Here is a 22,821-nt window from a genome sequence, read left to right on the forward strand (position 1 = left end):
ATCATTGACTAACGAATCCCCTCAGCCGATTTGTCCGCAGGAAATTTAAACTAAACATGCCCCGCCCCGCGGCAAGGCAGCCGGCTGCCCCGTTCCGGGGGGTACAGGAGGCACGCATAGTAGCATGTGTGCCTCTTATACAGCAGGGCCCCTGGACCGTCCGCAGGAATAATGAGGACGTGTGCAGTGCTGCACACGTCTGCAGGGATGCTAAGATGCCATTTAGCCGAACTACTAGTACTGACATGTGGGGCCACCAAACATGCCGTCTTATTAATTCAAGAGATTTTTTAATTCCTGGGTGGCTGGCGGTTTTGGAGTCATGTAACTGTTGGATAACCTTCAGGCAAAGATGGAGGGGGACATACAAACGCCCTTCAGGTTTTCCAGGGGGGTGGTCTGTTTGGAGGGGGGACAAGAGGTTCATCAGGTTCTACTAGTAGTTCGGCCGGAACGGATCCCTTTGCCAGAGTGGGAAGACGCGTTGCTAGCAGAGCAGCGGCGCCTCGGCCACGCTGCCTGCTGCGGTGGCTTCCCCTACACTGCCCACGATCCCCGGGGTCGCTGAGGATGACGCTGGAGTGCTGACAGGGTAAGTACCTCACACTTAGATGAAATTTGACCAAACAGTATAAGTATATCTAATATATATTCATATATATTTATATATATATATATATATATATATATTTTTTTTTTTTTTTAACAAATTTCAAAATTGTTTGTTGGTGATCATCAGGACAATGCGCCAGCACACAAGTCAGCTGTTGCAATGGTCACAATTCATGATCGCGGCTTTATTCGCCACCCATCTTTTTCGCCAGATACGGCCCCGGACTAATATCTATTTGGAATTTTAAAGAAATACCTAAAAGGGAATAATTTTTACTCTGATGATGATGTCATCAAGGCTGTTGAGGACTTCCTTGAGGGCCAAGATGTTGAGTTCTATAAAAAGGGTATAAAGGCCTTAAAAGAAAGATCTGAAAGGTGCATTCTGCTTCATGGAGATTATATGTATGTATGATTATAGAATAAAACTGTATGTAATTTATGGCTCATTACTTGTCAAACAGCCCTTTTAGTTTATTTTATTTTATTCTGTGGTACTTTATCCACTGTTGCTATACTCACAACCAAGGTCGCTAAAATTGAGAAGGAATCTCGTTTTGTAGTTGATGTTTATATTTGTTAAAGTTTATATGCAACATATAAATCAAAAGATGTTATAAAAAAAAGTCGCTTTCCAAACAAAGAAAATTTTTTTCTAATTTTGTGGAAAAGTTAAGATTTTACAATTAAACAATTAACAGCAAATAAATATAAAATGTGAACATTGAAAACTCAGTACTACCAATCTTTAGACTCTTTCATCCACTTTATTCAGGTCCTGTCTATATAAACTTGTTTCAGTGTACTAGAATGTAAATCATTGCATAAGACCTGATTTATTACATTGGATCATGCCTTAATCACACCTCTCATAATGCCTACTAGAGATTTTTATTAGGGGCACATGTGACAGGTTGACAAAGAAGTAGAATAATTTGGAGACAGTCACATATTAACAAGTGCATGAACAAAGGACCAGCATGAAAGGATCAGAAATATTTTAATAAAAGATGTAGATTACTAAAAAGATTTAAAATAAAGAAGCAAGTTTATCATCACATTAAAGCATTTTTTTAAATCCCCCAGGCGATCAAGAATGAATGCGAGCGGAGACCCTCCCAGGATAACTACGTCACGCATCCCGGGAGGCTCTTGGCTGCTCGGGAATGCGCAGAAGGAGCCCTTTCATCAATAGAAAAAAAAATGCTGATCTTATGCATGCGCAGCGAGATTGGCAAGTTTGCAATGGGTCGTTTTGCAAGTGTCCTTATCTCGTATGAGATCAGGTGACGTAAAAAAAAAAAAAAAAAAAAACAGAAGAAGAGAGAAACCTACCGATGGATAGACTGATTTTCGGGATTGAAGGTAAGTGTGATTTTATTGTTTTGGGTTAGATTTAGGTTAATTTCCGCTTTAGGTTCTTAAATTGCATTACAGTGATCAGTAATAAGTATAGCATCTACATTCTCTTTTTTAAAAAAATAGAGAGCACTTACCATTAAATTTCACTAAGAAAGTTGGCTCTTCTTTTTTGGTGTCTTTCACATTCTTCACATTTTTAAGTAAGACTGGCTTCAAAGAACTTGTTTTAGAGCATAACTTGGTAACACCATAATAAACAGACACCATCAGCCTCACAGCAGTCAGATCAAAATTGTTTAACCAAGTCTGGTAAAAGCATTACATACAAGATATAAAGTAAAATATTTATATTTAAAGAAATAAATAATTAGATTATTTAGGTGTATTTATAAGGTTTTAGGTGACTTACATTGGAAAATGAATTGATGTTCTCTGTTGGTGATACTTTTAGCACTATATCTTTTATACCAAAAGACATGATCTTTCCAAAACCTTTTGCATCCCTTTTATCTGCATAAAAGACAGAACTATTGGTGACTATGGACACATTAAAGATACAGTATATGGGGAGGCTATACTACTGTAAAGCCTGAAAATGTTACTAGCTTTGATATTTTATGATCCAAAAACATGCTAGAAATCATACAAACAGAAAAAAAACCATTATGAAAATCCAGTAATTCAGGAATTTTCTTCGTAGTAAAATACTAAAAAGAGCACCAAGCATAATTTTGCAACGCAATCCATATGAATGCTTCTTTTTATCATTTTTATAATTTACTCTGCTGAAAAACAAAGGAACATTTTGTTTCAATGTTTGTATCAGACATTACATACCTTGGAGCCTTGGAGACAGTTCACGGACTTGCCTACACATAAAAAATACTAATTAGTTTGTTTAAATAATTTATTTTTCCAGTTTCAATGCACAATGCAATAAACAATATTCCAGGTGGAATTTTAAATGTAATTACTTCTATTAACTAAATTTTAAACAACAGTGATATAAGGTAACATTAACACAGACATATACACATATAGAGTACATACATATATACACATATCCAGGATATTGTTATGCACAGGAATGATAGATAGATAGATAGATAGATAGATAGATAGATAGATAGATAGATAGATAGAAGTATTGTACCTATTAAAGTATTTTTTTCTGTAGATTTTTTCAACATTTACCTTTTTCCTATACACCTCTGAATGCTGCTGATGCTAAAGGAGCAAAGGGACATCCCTTGTTCCTTCTGCAATTGCAATTGACTTTGTCAGTAGTGTATATTTCTGTCCTAACTACAGAAACTATCAGATTTTAGATTTATTTATGCTTTTTATTTGATGTTGGAATTATTATAGTTAACAGCAACAAAACCCAAATCAAGCACTCGATCCAACCATCTCTTTAGTATACTTGTGCCAAATTAGTACATCACTTGCTTTTTGGAAGGGAAATTTTCCATGGGGGTTAGTAGCAAATTATAGCGAATTTAAAGGCTCTTAGTTTTGGACACTTTCAGTTTGTTTTTTTTTTTGGTTCCCCATGCTGGAGTAATTCACGCTCTATATTTGTCTTGGTGACTATGATTAGCAGGACTTAAACTGATGAAAAATCAAACAATTTAAGGGTTTACTGTGTTAGAAAATCTTCCAGTTAGGAAAAGTAGGAAATAGTTTACCCAGTCAGAACATTAATGTTTTTACTGAAATCAGACTTGTATGTGGCCTTTAAAGACAAGAATTGAGGACCCCCACAAAATACTAATTATTGAAGGCCAGTCCCTAACATTTGCTGGGGCACTATGCCACCAGCATAATGAATAATATAAAAACTTTTATGTGAATGTTACTAAGACAGAGCATAGAGAAATGAACCCAGGTGTTAAGTTGCAGATTTCCAGCTAAAATTGGTGAATTTATTTTTCAAACCATGGCTGTGTTTTATTGTCTTCTGAACCAAAAAAAAAACAAAAAAAAAACAAAAACAAATGGAAACTAGTGGTGTTAATTTAACCTGTTAAAGTTCTCATTTTTTATGCCTTTTACCAACAATTAAAATGAATAACAAATAACACTGGGAAAATGCACATAGCCTACCTAGCACTTAATGTGTTAAATTTGAAGTTATCTAAATGGGTTTCTCGGTTGTCTATTGCTTTACTCAAAGTGGTCTCTTGAAACAATCCATCAACAGACGAAAATGTATGTAGTAGAATAAATTGAGCTGTTCTCTGTTTTGTAACTTGCATGCTCTAGAGCTCTAAGTGTCTATTGTGCAGATATTAAGATATTCACAGTTCTTTGCTTTCAGGAACATCTCAGTGAAAATACAATTTTTAAACCTAGAGAAACATACTGATAAAAAAAAAGTTAATTCATTATTTACACACATATACATATTTGTATTACCTATTATTTAATCTATTCATTTTAGGTATATCCACAAGCAGTCCTCCTTGTTGTAAGTGAACCCAAGCTCTCTGTATATCAGCTGTAAATAAGTGACATCCATCGTTCAGCAATACCTGTAATTGAAAAAAAATGTTTTCTTTCTCCAACAAAGAGTTTTTGTATTGCTACTTGTAATATATTATGATTTACAAATTTATTAGGTAGTGGCATTTGGAAAAATCCATTCAGAGCTGATTTCGATCTGAACTTTTCCTTTACCCCGCTTGGATTCGAATTTAGAATTTTACAACTCTGTAAATAAAAATTAAAAAGGGTACACAGTATTTTCCAGGGCCACATTTTCCTCTACTGCTAATTCAATTAATTGAATATATTATAAAAATGATATATACAACACTAAAATAGAATATCAATACATATAATAGCACCCTTCTAACAAATGTTCTCACAAAAGGACATTCCCAGAGTTATGAGCAGAAATAATGGCAAAAAGTGTCCCCGCTTCTAATGAGGAGGATAACGTAAGGAGGGATTAATCAGGGCCTTCCATGCTGCTAGTATAGAATACCTGAGGGGAAAGGTGGATAGTGGTAAGGTATAAAATATAGTCCACTACTTCCAGCCAGAAAAGTTCAGTTCCAGGACATGTCTAGAATATGTGCAGGAACCCTGGGTTGGGTCTAAGCACATCGCCAACATTTAGAATCCTCCATAGAGAACATTTTAGCAAGTTTGGCATGAGTGAAATACTTTCTTTCTTTCTTTTTTTTTTTTTTTTTTTTGTGAAATATTTTCTATGAATTATCTAGAATTGGATGAGTCTAATACCAGCAGAGACTAAAGAGGTAAAAGGAAGGTGCCACAAATCCTCCCAGTCTTTCTGGTTAAGTTCTGTACAGCCAGCCACCCATGCCTACTTGCCTCAGGGGAGTTATCAAAACAAGAATATAAAAGCTTATCTGGGGGACACTTTCTCACATTGCTGTTTTAGATATTGGGGACTTTAGAAAAAATTAAAACAAGATATATATTTTATTAAGACCACATTTTCTCTCACTGCTAATTAGGAAAATTGGGCACTGGTTAAGTTTGAAATTTAAAGAAATTATAAAAAGGTGTAAAATGATTTCCAAGGCCAAATTTTCTCTACTACCGTTTGAATTATTTGGGTAATAAAAAAATTATAAAAAGGTATACAGTATTTTTCAAGGCCACATTTTCTCCCACTGGGGAGTAAAAGAATAAAATGCTGATGCAGTTAATTGGAGACCTATAAATAAAATAAATATAAAGAGATATACAGTAATTTCAACCCTGCATTTTTTCTACTGCTTTTTAGGGTAATTGGAAATTAAAAATAAGAATTACAAAGGGGTATACAGTATTTCCAGGGCCACATTTTCTTCTACTGCTAATTCACTTAATTGGGGAACTGAAAAATATAAAATACAGTATTCTCCAGGACCACATTTCTCCTGTTAATTAGGGAAAATGGGGAGTGAAAAAAAGAATTATAATGGGGTATTCTCTATTTCTAAGGCCACATGCTACTGCTAATTCAGATAACTGGGGAAATAACACATATATCAAAAAAAATGGAGGACTTGGGAATTTAAAAAAACTTAAATAAAAAGTAAAATCACAGCAACAATTTAATTATACAATTTGCCAGTTTTTTCCATAGTTTGACTGTTTACCACAAAAAGCACAGCAATTATTTCCAGTTACACAGGAATTTTTCTCTTATCGGGTCTGATTTATTAAAGCTCCCCAGGGCTGGAGACGATACACTTTCATCAGTGAAGCTGGGTGATTCAGCAAATCTGGTAAAAGTCAAAAGTCATTTGCTAAAAGTCATTTGCTATTTGTTAGCAAATGTTTTCAATCCTGGACCAGATCCCTTCTTGGTTTGCTGGATCACCCAGCTTCACTGATGAAAGTGTATCTTCTCCAGCCTTGGAGAACTTTAATAAATCAGACCTTTTGTTGGTTATAAAGTTCATCAGTTCATAGTATGACTGGCATGTTTAAACCTCAATATCATGTTGGAATAGGACTGGCAACAGTCTTGGGTCTGGGTCCAGAATCCACCAAACAGTGGGTGACACAGGGAGGGAGGAGATTCCTCCCAGTCACGCATCACCCCTAGTGGCCTGGATGGCTCATTCATAAGCATAAGTTAGAGCAGAGAGATGAAGACAGTGAATGTAATACTTTACCCTGGAGCAAGGTTACATCTGCTTCCTTAGCAACACTCATAACCACTCTCTCTGAAGGTACAGGTTCTCTGTCCTCCCTCCTTTTTCACACAGTATTCCTGTCTCTCATAGAATTGAAACAAGCAGCTTGTGTAAATCACAGAAAACAAGAGCTGATCAAGCAGAAAAAGAGCTGTGTGATGGCACACAACATTTATAAAATAGAGTAGAGCTACAAGAAAGAAATGCAGAGGAGCAGAGCATTAATGGCGAGATAGCAAAATTGTTATTCTTGCTTGGTTGTGTGCCTGCTTCTGCTGGTGGTACTCGATTTGGTAGTATAACAGGTTTTAGAAAACATCTGGTAGACAAGGGGTAACTCCTCCACTGAGCCCAGCAAACCCTATCACTTCCCTCCCATCCTCTGTCCACTTCTAAAAAAAAGTATAAATCAAATATTTTTGCTGTTACTCCTGATGCTGCTACTGGTGTTCTGGCTTATGTTGCCTGTGGGGATCATTTCAAGATCAGAGCAGGAATTTTTAAAAACACATATTGAACTACTTGCACAAGTAAATAAGGTTGGTTAGTGGTATGAAATGGAATTTAAATCTTGCACAAGGCTAAGATTTCTCTACCTGTCCTGTGTGGACAGTTATTTTATATTGCCCCTAACAGCATGCCGAGTGGCAGGTGGCGCAAAAATTAGGTGTGTATACAGGAAAATCATTAGCAATGTTGAGGATGATTTCACATTTACATAATATACCACGTCAGCAGTAAAGTATACTTTATATGCAACTTTATATGAGAAATGTAATTTTTTCCTAAATGTAATTATTTCTTAATAAATAAAAACAAAAAATAATTTTAATTTAAACTCAATGGGATAGACTTCCTAAAAGAAGACAGGCTGTTTACTTCACTTAGCTTAATGAATGAGGTACAGCTTTTCTGAGGTCAACTATCCCATCATGTGGAGGCAAAAACACTTTTTTTTATTTACATTTCCTGGCCTAGATATTTTGTGCAATGTGAATTTTTACTACATTCACTATGCTAATTGGAATTTGCCAGTGTGATAATTCTCTTAGCTAAGTGCACAGCCTAAACTTCTATAGTAAAGCAATCTGATTAAATTGGTTTTAAGCATACTAGACACATTAGCTTTATACATTTCTGAGATATAGAAATTCTAAATTGGTATAAACACACAGAATATTTAAATTATTGTGGACTGAGCTGTCTTGTGACATGACAGCGATTTACCTGTCTGATTGCAGGATAATTGTCAGCAGTCAAGATTGCATCTCTCAGTAACATAAGTAATGCTAAACAGAAGCTTTCCATCACTTTACGATTCCAGTCCAACATGAATAGCTGATCCCATATTAGCAACACTGCTGGTAGGTCCAAGAAATTTACAAAACCCTGAAATTAAAAGTAGGAAACGGAGAAGACTTTGTTACACAGCAATTTAACATCCTAATTGATGCTTTTTGGCATTACAATGTTGTGTAATATAGTATATTTAAAATATGTGTTCATAATTTTACAGAAACAGGGATTGTGGAGGCACTAAGCAAAAATGTTTTTTGTAGCCTGGATCAAATATATACGGTACATTTTTGTTCAGTGCACAGTCAGCATAGCACTTAAAACTTCATGCAGTCTACAAACACCATGATGTCAATGCACAGGTGCTGTGAGATTGCTTTATCATGACAGTTGTCTAATTTGCCTAAATGTATTACAGATACAGATACAATTTCCTCATGGAGATACTCCATGAGGAAATTGGGAGTTATTAAAATACTCTAAGGAGCAAGTTTCTGCAATGCTAAACTAAGCTTTTCCTTTTGAACCAACAAGAGAATATTAGGTTGCATTTCATGTTTTACACTCTCTCTTTACTTTGTTTTTTACATAAAAGCCTATTCTTTACAGACCTTAATAGCTAAAGCTGTAGTTTAAATGCCTGAATGAGCTATAAATTATCCATATCTTGAATGAGCTAAAATCGTATAAATATGTACAGTCTGAGATTTCAGTTAGACAGTGTAGACTTTGCTGTCTTTTTATCCAATGCATAGTGCTCCAGTAGGTATTAGCATTGCATTAAATGATGATGGTAAAGGATTACATGTATAACAAAGAGAACTCTCTTACCCACTATTCACTTTGAGATCATTACAAAGAACAAGAGGGCACTCTTTGCGTCTGGGGTCAGAGGAAAAGAAATTTAAGCTAAGTAAGTAAGTAAGGTCTGCGAAAATGTGGAATCGGCTCCCTCAGGAAGTAGTTTCAGCAACTACTATAGATTGCTTTAAGAAAAAGCTGGATGTTTTTCTAAAATCACAGAATATAACTGGGTATTAAGGATTTAAAGTAAAAATAACAGTGACTGTTCATCCAGGGAACATCCCTTTGCCTCATGGAATCAGGAAGGAATTTTTCCCCCTGTTGAAGCAAATTGTACCAGGTTTTTTTTTGCCTTCCTATGAACCAACTATGTCTTATAGGGTTTTATATCTGGGATATGTTTATTTCCCTAGTGGTTGAACTTGATGGACTTATGTCTTTTTTCAACCTAACCTAGTATGTAAGCTGACCTGGTACAACTCCTTGTGTGTCAGGTGTCATGACAACTGAAATGTGAATTCTTACCCCATGGCAGACACTCACCAAGTAAAATGAATAAAATCTGGGTGCATATATATCTTCAAAAACAGGAATGCCATTAAGCCCCCTATATTTACATTTTGACAGGTTTCCTTTAATGTTTAATTTTTTTCTACTCAAATACACAGGTTTGTGTAATAACACAATTATTTTTTCATTACTAGACAACAGGAGTGTGAGTGCTTTATTGTGTACACTTCTATAATATCATACATAAAGACATATAAACCTTACAATGTAATTTTGGTAAATGAAGACAGTAATGTATAAGAACAATATATCTGACCTATACATCAGCTTGCCTACCTCACCCATCCATTTTCTAATGATGATAACTGGATTTGTCAAAAGTTCTCCTTGATTGTCTATGTTGCCCGACTTGTGTCCACTTGCATAGTGTTTCATAGCTTCTTCCCTTTCTTTAGCCATCATGTCTGCCAAAAAATCCTGTAAGAAGAAATACATTTTACCAATCTAATTACTGGATATCAAAAAATGCTGTGTTTGTCAGAAGAAAACTATTCACTGTCACTGTTATTGATGTTCACAAAATAATGTCATTTGTATGAAAACTGTATGGTAACTGTCATTTAAGTTTATGTTTAATATTTTATATTATATTATCTTATGAAAGATACATCAAAATAGTAATTTATTTGGAAACATTAGGTCAAACTGATATTTTATAGTGTTTTTTAGAAAGCTTTTTAGTATATTGCACATGTATATAGCAACAATAAATTTACAGCAATAATGAAAACAAAATACCTATACACAGAAACTAAAACTAGAAAAAGGGTAAGGTTTGCAAAAATACAGCTATAGAGTAGACTCAGGTGAAACAAATATCTTCTTTTTTGATAGGATTGGAATATATATGAAAACGTGCAGTTATCTTGATATTTACAGTTTTCTAAATTCCACAATTAGACATTTATAGCTAACTGTAAACCGTGGGATAATAAAAATAACACTCTGAGGACTATTTATAAAGCAGTAAATCTAACATTCTAACCAGAACTTTCCCTGGTGGAAAATCAATCACTGCAATTGAAAAGACATGGACCTGGAAGATTGTACATCATGAAATGTTTTGCTAAATGTAAGATTCACTTCTTCTAAAATTAGACCCCTTAGATCTTTATGGTCCACAATATTGCATACATAAATTGAAAAGATATGCTTATTAGTAGAGTCGTCCATTATATAGCTTGTTAAAAAGGTCACTTGTTAATTTCAAGCTTTGACACATCTGTCAGGCTGGCTCGAGAGTCACAAAAGTCTGACCATCGAAGCATGCCAGTCAAAATGTTTTTTTCTTAAGATACAACTCCCCATATAAAAAATTAATTATAGGCAAACACATGTAGGAAGTTGTAGGCTAAATAACCCCTAAACTAAACAGATGTTTTAATCGGAATAGATTGTTTATTCTTCATAATTATGAACAGTGATTTCTTTTCAACCCCTTTCAGTTCCTAAATCATCCTGCTCCATTACCCTACTGCTGCAGCTTTTGACAAAGTTTGCTGCATTTTAACACAGCTTTGCTGCATCATGACTGCCACTATCAGTCTTTTCCTCTGAAGACCTAGCTAATGTTTTAATCGTTTTGTGATGAAGTCATTGACAATATTTGATATTGACAATCAATACAATAAACGACCTGTTTGCCTGTTTTCTGGCAGCTGTTTTTTGTGACCTAGGCTATTCAGAACATTATTCTTTTTATATCCAGTTTGGTTTTGCTTGACAACAACCAGGGATTGAAGCATTTTAGGTATCTCCTGTTGCCAGCCCCTAATTCACTTGGACTATGGGTATCAAGAATTTGTTGTTTCTCTGAGCTAAGAGATAAAAGGATACCCCATGTGTGTCTCAGACCTACTCATTCAGCTTTAAATTTAAATAGACAATTGCGGAAAGGATAACCCCAAGTAGGCTTCATGGGGGTTTGCTGCAGTTATTAAAGCATAACATGTACCGATGGTGTTGTTTTTTATTGACATGCAATTAATGTATTCCTATTGACATTTGAAGTGGTATGGTCTTTTTACTTATGTATGATTTGCTTTGTCAAGGGAGTTTAAAAGCTCATTTAAAACAGCCTAAACATTTTTTTATAGGTTCTGAATACATTAAAGAAATAAGTCTCTCTGCATGAAGTTTAAAATAGTGTTTATTTTCACAAGATGTAAACAGCTAGAAGGAGTCCAGTTGCATTGTAAAGTTTTAGCCATTTCTTTGATGAATGCTAATTTACTGCACTTAAAACAGTAAATGTCACAGGAAGGTCCAAAGCCCTGGGAAAAATAGTGACTTATCCTGCAGTGCTATGCGAAAAGACAAACTGGGCAAAACTGTAAAATTACAAGGACAATTTCTCTTAACAGGATGTTGCTCAGAACATGTACCATCAAATGTTTAGCCATTTGAGGTTTAATAAGCCATTAGAAGTAATTAGCTGGCATTAGTATTACTGAAAACATTGAACCCATGAAAATATATCACACAGAGTAGGTAGGTCAGGAAAGGTAGTGGCTAATATTGGGGTTATAATGAAAAACAAACATAACCTCAATATCCTAAATCTTACCAATAATATAATGCATTTACCACTAGGGTGTTTAATTTGTTTCTCACAATAAAACTGTAAAAATGTTAAAAGCAATTGGAATGTCAACATTATCAATAGAAGTGGAAAGAGGAGTTAAAATATGTGGAGGCAGAGGTAATGGAGAACAGTGTCATTTGGAGGTACAGGACAATGATGAGATCAGAATCAAACTAATTTAAAGATTGTATGTCCATATGCAAATGATCCAAACAATGGTCTTTCAATTAGGCTAATTACATGAACATGATTACAAGTGATAATACAAGGATTAGAGTTGGAGTTTCTAGCATTGTACTATTACATATGTTCTATATACTACGTGTTATATACTGTTATATATTAGTGTTATATAGTGTTATAATTTGCTGTGCTACTTGACCAACACGGTCTGAACACTATCTTCACTCAAGACATACAACTTTGTGCTCCAGTTGTCACCTTAGAGCTCACCTACCAAGAAAAGTATACTCAAAGATCACCACTTTCCCCATGCAACTGGAGTCATCTCTGGGTAAATTCTAGTATAGAATGCTTTTAGAGTTTACCCTGGTAAATTTTGCCACTGACTCATAAAAAAACAAAGATTTGGTAATTGCTAGAGAATTGCCTCACAGAAAGGCTTGGTTCCCCATGGTTCCTCATGGTTCCCCATACTCAAAAATACTGCTTCATTAAAGCAGTAAAACAAGAGCTCCCACAAAGCAGATAGGTGGCAAAAGAACACAGAATGATTAGTATACTTTGACCCAGACCTATTAGAAATTTCTATGAGGAAAGTCATACTCTGGGAAAGGCATTTTTAGGAGAAGCTTATATTTAGCCCTAATAGGGGGAAGGAATAAATTAGATTGCACTGATTCCACAACGTTACCAGAGTATCCATTGCTTATGTTAAAGGGTGGAAACATGAAGTTCTGCCCATGAGGTAAATCCCTTCAAGACAGTTAGGCTTCTAATTCTTCCTTCTATTGATCCTCTTTTTAGGCTTCTAGTGATTAACGTATGCCAAGAGGAGTGGTGGCTTTTAACTGGTTTCAGATCACTTGACCCTCCAGAAGGGATGTCCAGCATTTAAAGGGACATCCAAATATCCCTGAGCCCCAAGATGTTGATCAAGAGAATAAATTTTTCCAGAATATCATTCTCTGAAAGATGTTAATCAAGAGAAAAAATTTCTCCAGAGAAGACATTCTCCTCATCTTTAGGATGCTGTTGCTGTCAGTCATATCCTTGAAAAAAGATCCTTACACTCAGTCCCTCAGAATTACAACTTTTTCCAACTGAACAGGTGGAACATTGGGAAATGTTTAAGGGACAATCAGTGATCTAATGATGTGGCTCCCATGCTATGACGTGACTGACCTACTCACTTCAGAAGAAGGGTAAGTGCATTGCCCATAGACCTTGAAAATGGCATGTGGCTAACTCAACCAGATTGGGGTCTGGAAAGTGCCTATAATTCAGGGCCCAAGGAATCAGCTCCCTTATGTCACAGGTAATGACTATTCAGGAAGCTGCAAGTGAGACACCAACCCTTGGTGTCTCACTTGCAGCTTCCTGAATAGTCATTACCTGTGACATAAGGGAGCTGATTCCTTGGGCCCTGAATTATAGGAGCGATCCATACTTGGAGCGATCCATAACATGATTTTTTTATATATACCCAATCAACCTGAAGATGGCAGCATAAAAAATCTGAAGATATCAGATTTCTGTGTTGCTCAATAACCAATAAAGAAAAGTACATTTTTTAAATGCATGCCTGCAAACAAATATTCCCCTTTAACCTGCATTTCTCGAATCATTTTTTTTTTCACTTTTATAAAGCTGTCCATATTTATGCTTTTTAAAATGCATATCTTACTTTCTAGTTTTTATCTAATAGTAGACAAGAACACAAATTGACCTAAATTTTCTTGGCACAAATTGGCACAAAAAGTACTTTTGCTGAATATCTATAAATAGTTTTTTTGGGCATGCTTCCAATTTAACGAGAGATGCAACAACACCACTTCTTTAAAAATAAATTTACTGGCATTTTTCCATCTAAGAGGTGACTGCTAGAGCCAGGGATTGGATCAAATGATGCTTCACAACTAAAATTCAGCAATGCTGGATTCTTACCATCTGCCTTTTGAATACTAGTGTGGCATTAACTCATTCAAAGACTCCTGAATCAGCTGCTGTAATTACTGCACTGACAACATATGTCAATATTCAGCAGAGGGGAAACTGTTCACAATTAATTACGCAGAAAATATTCGGATTTCTGTTAGTGAGAATTTTTTTCTGAAGATCATATCAGGCGCTTTCCAGTGTGGCAAAATGAGCTAGTTTGCTTAACAGAGCATCACATTCCTTGCAGTATAAAAAAACAACAGCAAATGCTGTGTGAGGACAAAAACTCTCTTGGTATTAATAGAAAATATACGCTCTGAAACACCTCATACCCAAGAGATCTGATGACTTAGCCAAGAGCAGAGCAAACTAATAAAGTCAAGACACTTCAACTTAGAAAAATCTAAGCAGAGATATTTCCCAACAGTAGTAATAACATACAGGTGCAACGAATGGTGTATCTTTGAGTAAGTATACAAAAAATCATCATTAAGAGGTATTTATTAGGTTGCCATAAAATTTGGTTTAGTTTTGTAGACATATGGAGAATAACTGAAAATTTCAAGTTTTTATTAAAACAGTATTTGTTGAGTTTCTTTTTCCAACAACAGGGGAATGTGCATACTGAACATTTTCTTAACCCCCCTAGCGGTATTCCCGAGTGTGACTTGGGGTGGGAAAAATTGCAAAAAGCGGTAATCCCGAGTCACACTCGGGGTACCTTTGAGGGTCCCTCTTACCTTATCCCCGTGCTCCAGCGGCGATCTCACGATCCCGCTGTGATGATCTCCAGATCAGCCTCCGGGAGTAGGGGATGATGTCCCCGCTGCTCACTCTCCTGCTCGCATCACCCGGAGATCAGCCTCCGGGAGATGCGAGCAGGGGAATGAGCAGGGCGGAGACATCCCCACGGCATCACCCGGCAATATGTGTGACATCTTCCGGGTGATGCGGTGGAGTGATGAATTCTGAGGGCGGGAAATTTAAAAGCAGATTACTATGTAATCTGCTTTTAAATTTTTTTTTAAAGTAAAAACACATCAAAACATATAATAAAAGTATACATACATATTGTAGTGCACCAAGCATCATTGCCCAGTGCCCTGATTTACATTTTGCACGCTATTAGCCCTGACCTTGATTTGACCTTTTAATGACTTTTTGCACCAAGCAGAAATCCTGCATGGTGCATCGCATCTAACTGCAGATGCGTGCATCGGGGTGGTGGGGACCCGGGCGGTATTTAAAAGCAGATTACTCCGCCTGGCCACGCCCCTCAACGGAGAAGCACCCCGCCATCACAGCGGGATCGTGAGATTGCCGCTGGAGCATGGGGATAAGGTAAGAGGAACCCCCAAAGGTTACCGCTTTTTGCAATTTTTCCCACCCCGAGTCACACTCAGGAATACCGCTAGGGGGGTTAAAGTGGCTAGGAACAAGTTTATTAGATGCTCTGTAGGGTTTGTTATGGGTTAGAAGCTAGTTGGATTTATAATATAGCAACCTGGCATCACATATAGTTGTCCCCTTATCTTTATGTACCTCAGAGACCACATTTTTTGATAAGGAGTTCAGGACATATCTGCTGCCAGTGCTTTGTTTCCAAATAATAACATCTTGGTACTGGGCTGTTTTCCAGCAAAGTGGTAAAAAACATATGCTGAGAGTTTTGCTTCAAGGTTATTAGGTTTGTTTTAAAGCTGCCTTGAACATATTAATAACACAGGTCAACAAAAAAATAGTTTTGATAATCATCAAAAACCACAACAAACTTTTCTAAATCAGTTTTTCGAGTAGATCTATTTTTCTATTTTAGATCTGTTTTCAGTTATTCCCTAACACATACAGTTCCTGAGTTATGAGTACTATTATAGTTATTGTTGTACATGCATGTACTTTGTACTAAAACGTAAGCACCATTGAAGTGAATGGTAATACATCTTCAGTGTGAAGTAAAATAAGGCACACTGTGGTATAGATCTGTTGAACAGTGTCTGTTATGTACCATTGTTTCTTCAGAAATGCTTAGAGTATGATTTTCTTGTGTACTCCTTGTCTGGATTGCCGCGGTACAGCATCAAGCAGTAGTCAGTCATCATACTTTCATTCCAGGAACCTTGGTAGCAGTGCTCCATTAACTGAATGTCCTGATGAAAATGTTCTCCTTGTTCGTCATTCACCATACCAAGATTTTTCAGTAACAATTCTAGATGTGAGTGCAAGAAATGTATTTTTAATGACATGCGACAACCCAGTTTCTGGTATTAATCAAACAGATTCTGAACTCCTTCCTTGTATTCAGGAGACTTACGGTTGCTCAGGAAATTTTCACTGTTATGCAAGCGGGTGTGGACCCACTGTGCCACTGACTGCGTATGCTCCAGAGGGGCGTAACTAAGCCGCTACCAGGTTTTCACTAAAGCCTCTGATGGTGAGGATAGGCTTGGGCTGCAGGGTAGCTGCCAGGTGCCACTCCAGAGCAATCCCCAGGCCAGTGGCAGCTGACCACAGGAGTCAGGATACCCGGTGCAAGCACCGAGGGGCTTGCGTGGCCAAGAAGGTGATGGCAATCAGACAAAGTCCCGAAACAAGATCCAAGGTCAGGGTCAGGCGGCAATCAGGCAAAGGTCCAAAAACGTAATCCGAAGTCAGGGTCAGGCGGCAAACAAGCAAAGTCCAAGGGTAAGAAACAAGGTCCGGTACACAGTAAAGCAAACAGAGGAAACACCTTAGCACTGGGAGTTACACAGGGTAAAACCTTGAAATTGCTCAGGCAACTTCCTGTAGTAGGAGGTGCCTTTAAATACCTACAGAGATCCAGCCATAGGCTGTAGAGGGCGTGTATGTGTTACCTCATAGATTAAGAGAGACACACCCACGCCAGCTCAAACACCAGAGCAAGTCTCGTGCAGGAAGGAAACTCAGGCATGGAACACAAGTAGTGGGGTTACTCTACCTGAAAGATAGGACTCGGCGCCCGTACCTGCAATTAGGAGCAGCTGTGCCGGCACAACCTGCAGTGCTAACAGTACCCCCCCCCCCCCCACCTTACGCCCCCTCTCCTCAGCCCTAGTCTTGGACAAGAATTTTTTCAAAAGACGGGGCGCATAGATGTTCTTCCTGGGTTCCCAAGATCTCTCCTCAGGGTCAAACCCCTTCCAATCTACCAGAAACAGGGTTCTCCCGCTACTCTTCTTCATCCCCAGAATGGCCTTTACCTCATATACTTTCTCATCACTGACCGCTACAGGAGCTGAGACAGGTCTCTTGACAAAACGATTCAGGATGACGGGCTTCAGCAGGGAGACATGGAAGGAATTTGGTACCCGGAGTGAGGCTGGCAGCTTAAGTTTGTAGGAAACGTCATTGATTTGTTCCAGAATTTCAAAAGGATCGATGAAGCCTGGACCCAATTTGTAAGAGGGTATTTTGAGCCGGATGTATTTTGAGGCGAGCCATACTTTATCACCAGGACGAAACTTAGGAGAAACTCTACGTCTCTTATCTGCGGATTTCTTCATGCGGACAGAAGCTTCCTTAAGAGCTCCCCTAGTCTCCTCACAGATTTCAGGGAATTCTCTTGTGGTAGCATCTGCGGCAGGGATACCAGAAGAAGAGGACACCGGGAGTGGGATATTTGGTTGTTGGCCATAAACAATAAAAAATGGCGATTTCTTGGAAGATTTGCTGACATGATTATTGTATGAAAATTCAGCCCAAGGTAATACCTCAACCCAGTTATCATGATGGAGGTTGATGAAATGTTGTAGAAAACTGGTCAGGATTTGGTTGACACGTTCCACTTGACCGTTAGACTGTGGGTGATAAGCTGAAGAAAAGTCCAGAGACACATTCAAGAGATTACAAAGAGCTCTCCAAAACTTAGATGTGAACTGTACACCTCTATCTGACACAATAGGGTGGGAAAAACCATGGAGAGGAAAAATATGTTCAATAAATTTTTTTGCCAGCTGGAACGAGGAACGAAGTGTGCCATTTTGGAGAAACGATCCACCACTACCCAGATCACAGAACACCCAGAGGACAAGGGTAGATCAGTAATAAAATCCATGGCTATCTGTTGCCAAGGAGCCTCAGGAACGGGCAGGGGAAGCAAAAGGCACGCAGGGCGTTGCTTGGAGGTTTTATACTGTGCACATGACGGATAGGCAGTGACAAACTCTTGAATGTCTTGCTGCATGGTTGGCCACCAGTAACGTTTGGAAATAAGTTTGAAAGTTTTTTGTTGTCAGGCATGACCTGCAATCTTTGAGGAATGACCCCAGACTAGAATTCGCTTCCTGAGGTTCCGTGCAACAAAAGTCTTTCCGGGTGGAATCTCAGAAAACTTAACAGGGCATACAGCAATTTTTGGGGGATCAGTGATGGGTTGAGGTTCCTCCTCTTGATCAGTAGCATCAAAGGACCTTGAGAGAGCATCTGCTTTGATATTCTTCTCTGCGGCACGAAAATGGAGAACAAAATCAAAACGTGCAAAGAATAAGGACCATCTAGCTTGACGAGGATTCAGACTTTGTGCAGACTGCAAATAAGTCAAATTTTTGTGGTTGGTGTAGATCACCACCGGAGGAGATGCCCCCTCGAGAAGGTAACGCCATTCCTCTAGTGCCATTTTTATGGCCAATAACTCCCTGTCTCCAATTGAGTAGTTACGCTCAGGAGCTGAGAAGGCTCTGGAGAAGAAGTCAGAGGGCACCATCTTGCCGGAAGAAGATTTTTGTGAAAGCATCGCCCCCGCTCCAAGAGACGATGCATCCACCTCCAAGAAGAATTGCTTGTTAGCATCAGGGCAATGGAGAACCGGAGCTGCAGAGAAGGCCTGTTTCAAAGTTTGGAAGGCTGATTCAGCCTCTGCTGTCCATTTCTTAGGGTTTGCTCCCTTATGGGTCAAAGCGGAAATGGGAGCAGTCAAGGACGAGAAGTGCGGTATGAATTGGCGATAGTAGTTGGCGAATCCCAGGAACCGCTGGATTGCTTTTAAACCTGACGGACGAGGCCACTTTAAGATTGCTGACAGCTTCTCAGGATCCATCTGCAGACCAGTGTTGCATATTATATATCCTAGGAATGGAATAGAGGACTTCTCAAAGGAACATTTTTCGAACTTGGCGTACAGACGATTTTGCCTTAATCTTTGAAGGACCAAAGAAACCTGCTTCCGGTGAGTAGCCAGGTCTGGAGAAAAAACAAGAATATCATCAAAATACATTACAACACAGGAATATAGCAAGTCTCTGAAGATGTCGTTAACAAACTCCTGGAATACTGCAGGGGCGTTGCTTAGTCCAAAGGGTATTACCAGGTATTCATAGTGACCATCACGGGTATTGAAGGCGGTCTTCCACTCATCCCCTTGCCGAATCCTAATCAGATTGTAGGCCCCCTCGTAGATCTAATTTGGAAAAAACTTTAGCTCCCCTAAGGCGATCAAACAACTCAGGGATTAGGGGAAGCGGGTACTTATTCTTTATGGTAATCTGATTAAGACCCCTGTAATCGATACAAGGACGCAGGGAGCCATCTTTCTTTTTCACAAAGAAAAAACCTGCACCAGCCGGAGAGATAGGCCGCTGGCAGACCCTGGAGATTGGGTGGTACCTGCGTTGACCGAGGAGGTGGGACAGAAAGGAGACATTTTTCATGACAGGATGGTCCCCAACGCAGCACCTCTCCGGACCTCCAGTCAAGGACAGATTCATGAACACGTAGCCACGGAAGTCCCAAGAGGAGAGGATGCGACAGACTTGACAGAACCAGGAACGCAATTTCTTCAGAATGAAGTGTTCCCACCTGTACTTTTACAGGTTCCGTGATGAAGTGTATGGACTCAGACAGAGCCTTTCCATCGACGGACGATATAGTCAGAGGCCTCTGTAGGCGTTGAACGGGTATCCGATAACGATCCACTAGGCATTGTTGCAGGAAGTTCCCTGCTGCTCTGGAATCCAGAAGCGTCATCTCAGTAAATTGAACATTGCCTAATGACAAGGTTACTGGCAGAGTCAGAGGAGGAGAGGAATTACCTACACCTAGGGCCGCCTCTCCCACGGACCCTAGGCTCGGAAGTTTCCCGGCTTCAGAGATCTCCTGCAGAGATCCAGCCATAGACTGTAGAAAACAGAGGGCGTGTATGTGTTACCTCATAGAATAAAAGAGACACCCCCACGCCAGCTCAAACACCAGAGCAAGTCTCCAGCAGGAAGGAAACTCAGGCATGGAATACAGGTAGTGGCGTTACTCTACCTGAAAGATAGGACCCGGCACCCGTGCCTGCAATTAGGAGCAGCGGCGCCGGCACGACCTGCAGTGCTAACATTCACACAGTCACTTGAATGCATCCCAAGCTTCTAGCTCAGCTGCTGAGAAGGATTGTTTGAAAACATCATCCAGACTCGATATGTGGCCCTATAAATATCCCTACCTTAATTTTTGCAGTGCTTATGTTTGGAAACCTCTCAACAAGGTACTGAAAACCCATGGATTTTGATTTACCCATTGCCTTTACAAGGTTCTTCATCAAGCCTACTTTGATATGGAGAGGTGGCAGAAATACTTTATGCAGATCAACCAGAGTCTGAGTCAGGTATCTCTTGGTAGCCAATCACACTTGACATAAGGGTCTCCCGTAGATCGGCTTTCCCACAGCAATATTTTGTGAAGCCTCCTTGCATTTCCATCAGCATGCCAATGACCTTTAGATCCCCACAGATGTTCCACTAGTGTGTTTTATACTGGATTGCTTTAAGTAGTAACTTCATGTTGTCGTAGGACTCAGAATGAGCAATTGGTAAACTTGGTTTGGAATTACCATTATGTAGTAAGACTGCTTTCAAGCTTCATTTAGAGGAATCAAAGAAGATACGCCATTCAGATGGAACATGCTCTTGTGACAAACTGTTAAAGAGTGCATTTATATCATGACAGTAGCACAGTGAGCCATCACTAGTGAAGAACGTTGTCAAGTGATGATTTCATTTTCTGTAGTGAGTTACAGTTACACCTTTGCAAGCAAGTGCTTCTGTTTAGGCCTTGAAGCAAGAAGTTTTGCTTTGTCTTTGGTGAGATTTAGATCATGAACGAGATCATTCATCTCTGCTCGTGTAAAGGTCTCTGGTTCTGAATCTTCATCGGCCAAGTAGTCAGAATCAGATGATTCGGGGTAGCAACTGGCTGCATCTCCAATGCATTGCTTGGTTGATATCAATGCTTGGTTATCATTCAAAGCCATTGTCAAGGACATTCATGGAAACACACAAGCAAATAATTACACAGAAATTGTCCAGAAACTCTTGAAAAGCTACATAATGCTTGGTTGCAATATGAGCATCAAGATGCATTTTCTTCAAAGCCGTCTTTCTAACTTCCCGGAAAACCTTGGTGCTGTCAGTGATGAGCAAGGTGAACGAATCTGAATATGAATGTCATGGAAGGAAGGAATTTGTATGTTTTTTGACAAAAATGGAAGGTACTCTGTATTGCAAAAACTTGATGTGATAGCAAAAAACTGGGGTCAGATTCACCACCCAAAAATTAGTAAAAAACAAATGTAAGATCTAACTCTATAAAAAATGCATTCCCCAGCGTAATTAGCTGCATCACCCCTGACAATTTTCATAAAATCTGTACACTAACCCATAAGGCTAGCTTGGCTAGCGATACGCAGGAAACAAGTTTAAAAGTGCTGTCCCAGTGGTACCGATGCCCTAATGTTCTGCATAAAATGTTCCCAGCGTTTACATACTGTTGTTGGAGGTGTTTGGGATGATTTTGGGACTCTGTATTTGGACTATACAACCGAGTGGTAGGAGGCTCTATCCCTATGGAACCCACTATTGGGTAACTGTCTGTGTTGCCTGGGTCTGCATCCTTGGCCAGTAGGGGACTTTTTAGTTTCTTTCTAGCAGCTGCTAGAGATGTCATACAATGATACCAGGGCCAAACTAGGATACCCTCAACTAGAAACAATTGTAGGATAGTTAAGTAGACGGAGCAAAGACAAACATCAATTACCACTACAGCTGAGGCCAAAACAGCCACTAGCCTTTTAAGGAGCCCCTCCTCCCTTGCTGTGTCTGTTCGTGCATATCTGCCCACGGACATGCAAGCTCAGGTAGTGTAGCTCTGTACATCCCTGCCATCTCTGTCAGGCAATGAAAATAGAGGACAGGCATCAAACCAAACAGCTTGTTAGGGAACACTGGGGTGGGATGGTTTAGTTGAGAGTGCTATGGAAACCTACAAGTAATATGACAGTAGCTCTAGAAGATGCACTAGACCCAATAGAATCCCAGTAGAGTTCCAAAATAGCACCAGGAACTCCTTTGCTAGACTATTGAGAGAGTGGAGTCTGCAAAGATAACCACAGAAGAACATGGGTGGGAAAAACAGAGCCAGGCAAATCCACAGCAGAAAGGGGAAAAAATGTCTGGACTCTCACAGACTGCAGCTTCATGAAACCTGAACAGAAATGAAGCAGTTCACCAAAGCCCTAACAGCTCTGTAGTAATGGAATTCAAAAACTTGCAGAACAACTATTTACACCTAGACGGATTCCACTTATAAAAGATGCATCTTTACAAAAGATTTTGCTCTGTTTTTGCTCTGGCAAAGAGAAAAAAGGATATGAACCCTGAAGCTGTGGGTATCAGAACTATACTACCCTGTTTCCCCGATGATAAGACACTGTCTTATTTTTTTTGGAAGGCCAAAATATGCTCTAGGGCTTATTTTCAGGGGGATGCCTTATTTACCCATGAAGAAGACTACAGTACACAGTTATTGTTCATGTGC

General features: G+C 38.9%; 1 protein-coding gene across 1 annotated transcript in view; it reads right to left on the reverse strand.

Annotated features, from left to right (window-relative positions):
* The window catches only part of LOC140328092 (uncharacterized), a 101,088-nt gene that overhangs the window by 24,765 nt on the left and 53,502 nt on the right, over window positions 1–22,821 (reverse strand). The window contains exons 10-15 of the mRNA XM_072407472.1: window positions 9,582–9,722; window positions 7,863–8,024; window positions 4,393–4,508; window positions 2,812–2,843; window positions 2,384–2,484; window positions 2,109–2,280 (exon numbers count right to left, since the gene is read on the reverse strand). Of these exons, the coding sequence (XP_072263573.1) occupies window positions 2,109–2,280; window positions 2,384–2,484; window positions 2,812–2,843; window positions 4,393–4,508; window positions 7,863–8,024; window positions 9,582–9,722 (724 nt within the window). The remainder of the gene's footprint in view (window positions 1–2,108; window positions 2,281–2,383; window positions 2,485–2,811; window positions 2,844–4,392; window positions 4,509–7,862; window positions 8,025–9,581; window positions 9,723–22,821) is intronic.

This window comes from Pyxicephalus adspersus, chromosome 1 (genome assembly GCF_032062135.1).
Source record: "Pyxicephalus adspersus chromosome 1, UCB_Pads_2.0, whole genome shotgun sequence".
Classification (NCBI taxonomy): domain Eukaryota; kingdom Metazoa; phylum Chordata; class Amphibia; order Anura; family Pyxicephalidae; genus Pyxicephalus; species Pyxicephalus adspersus.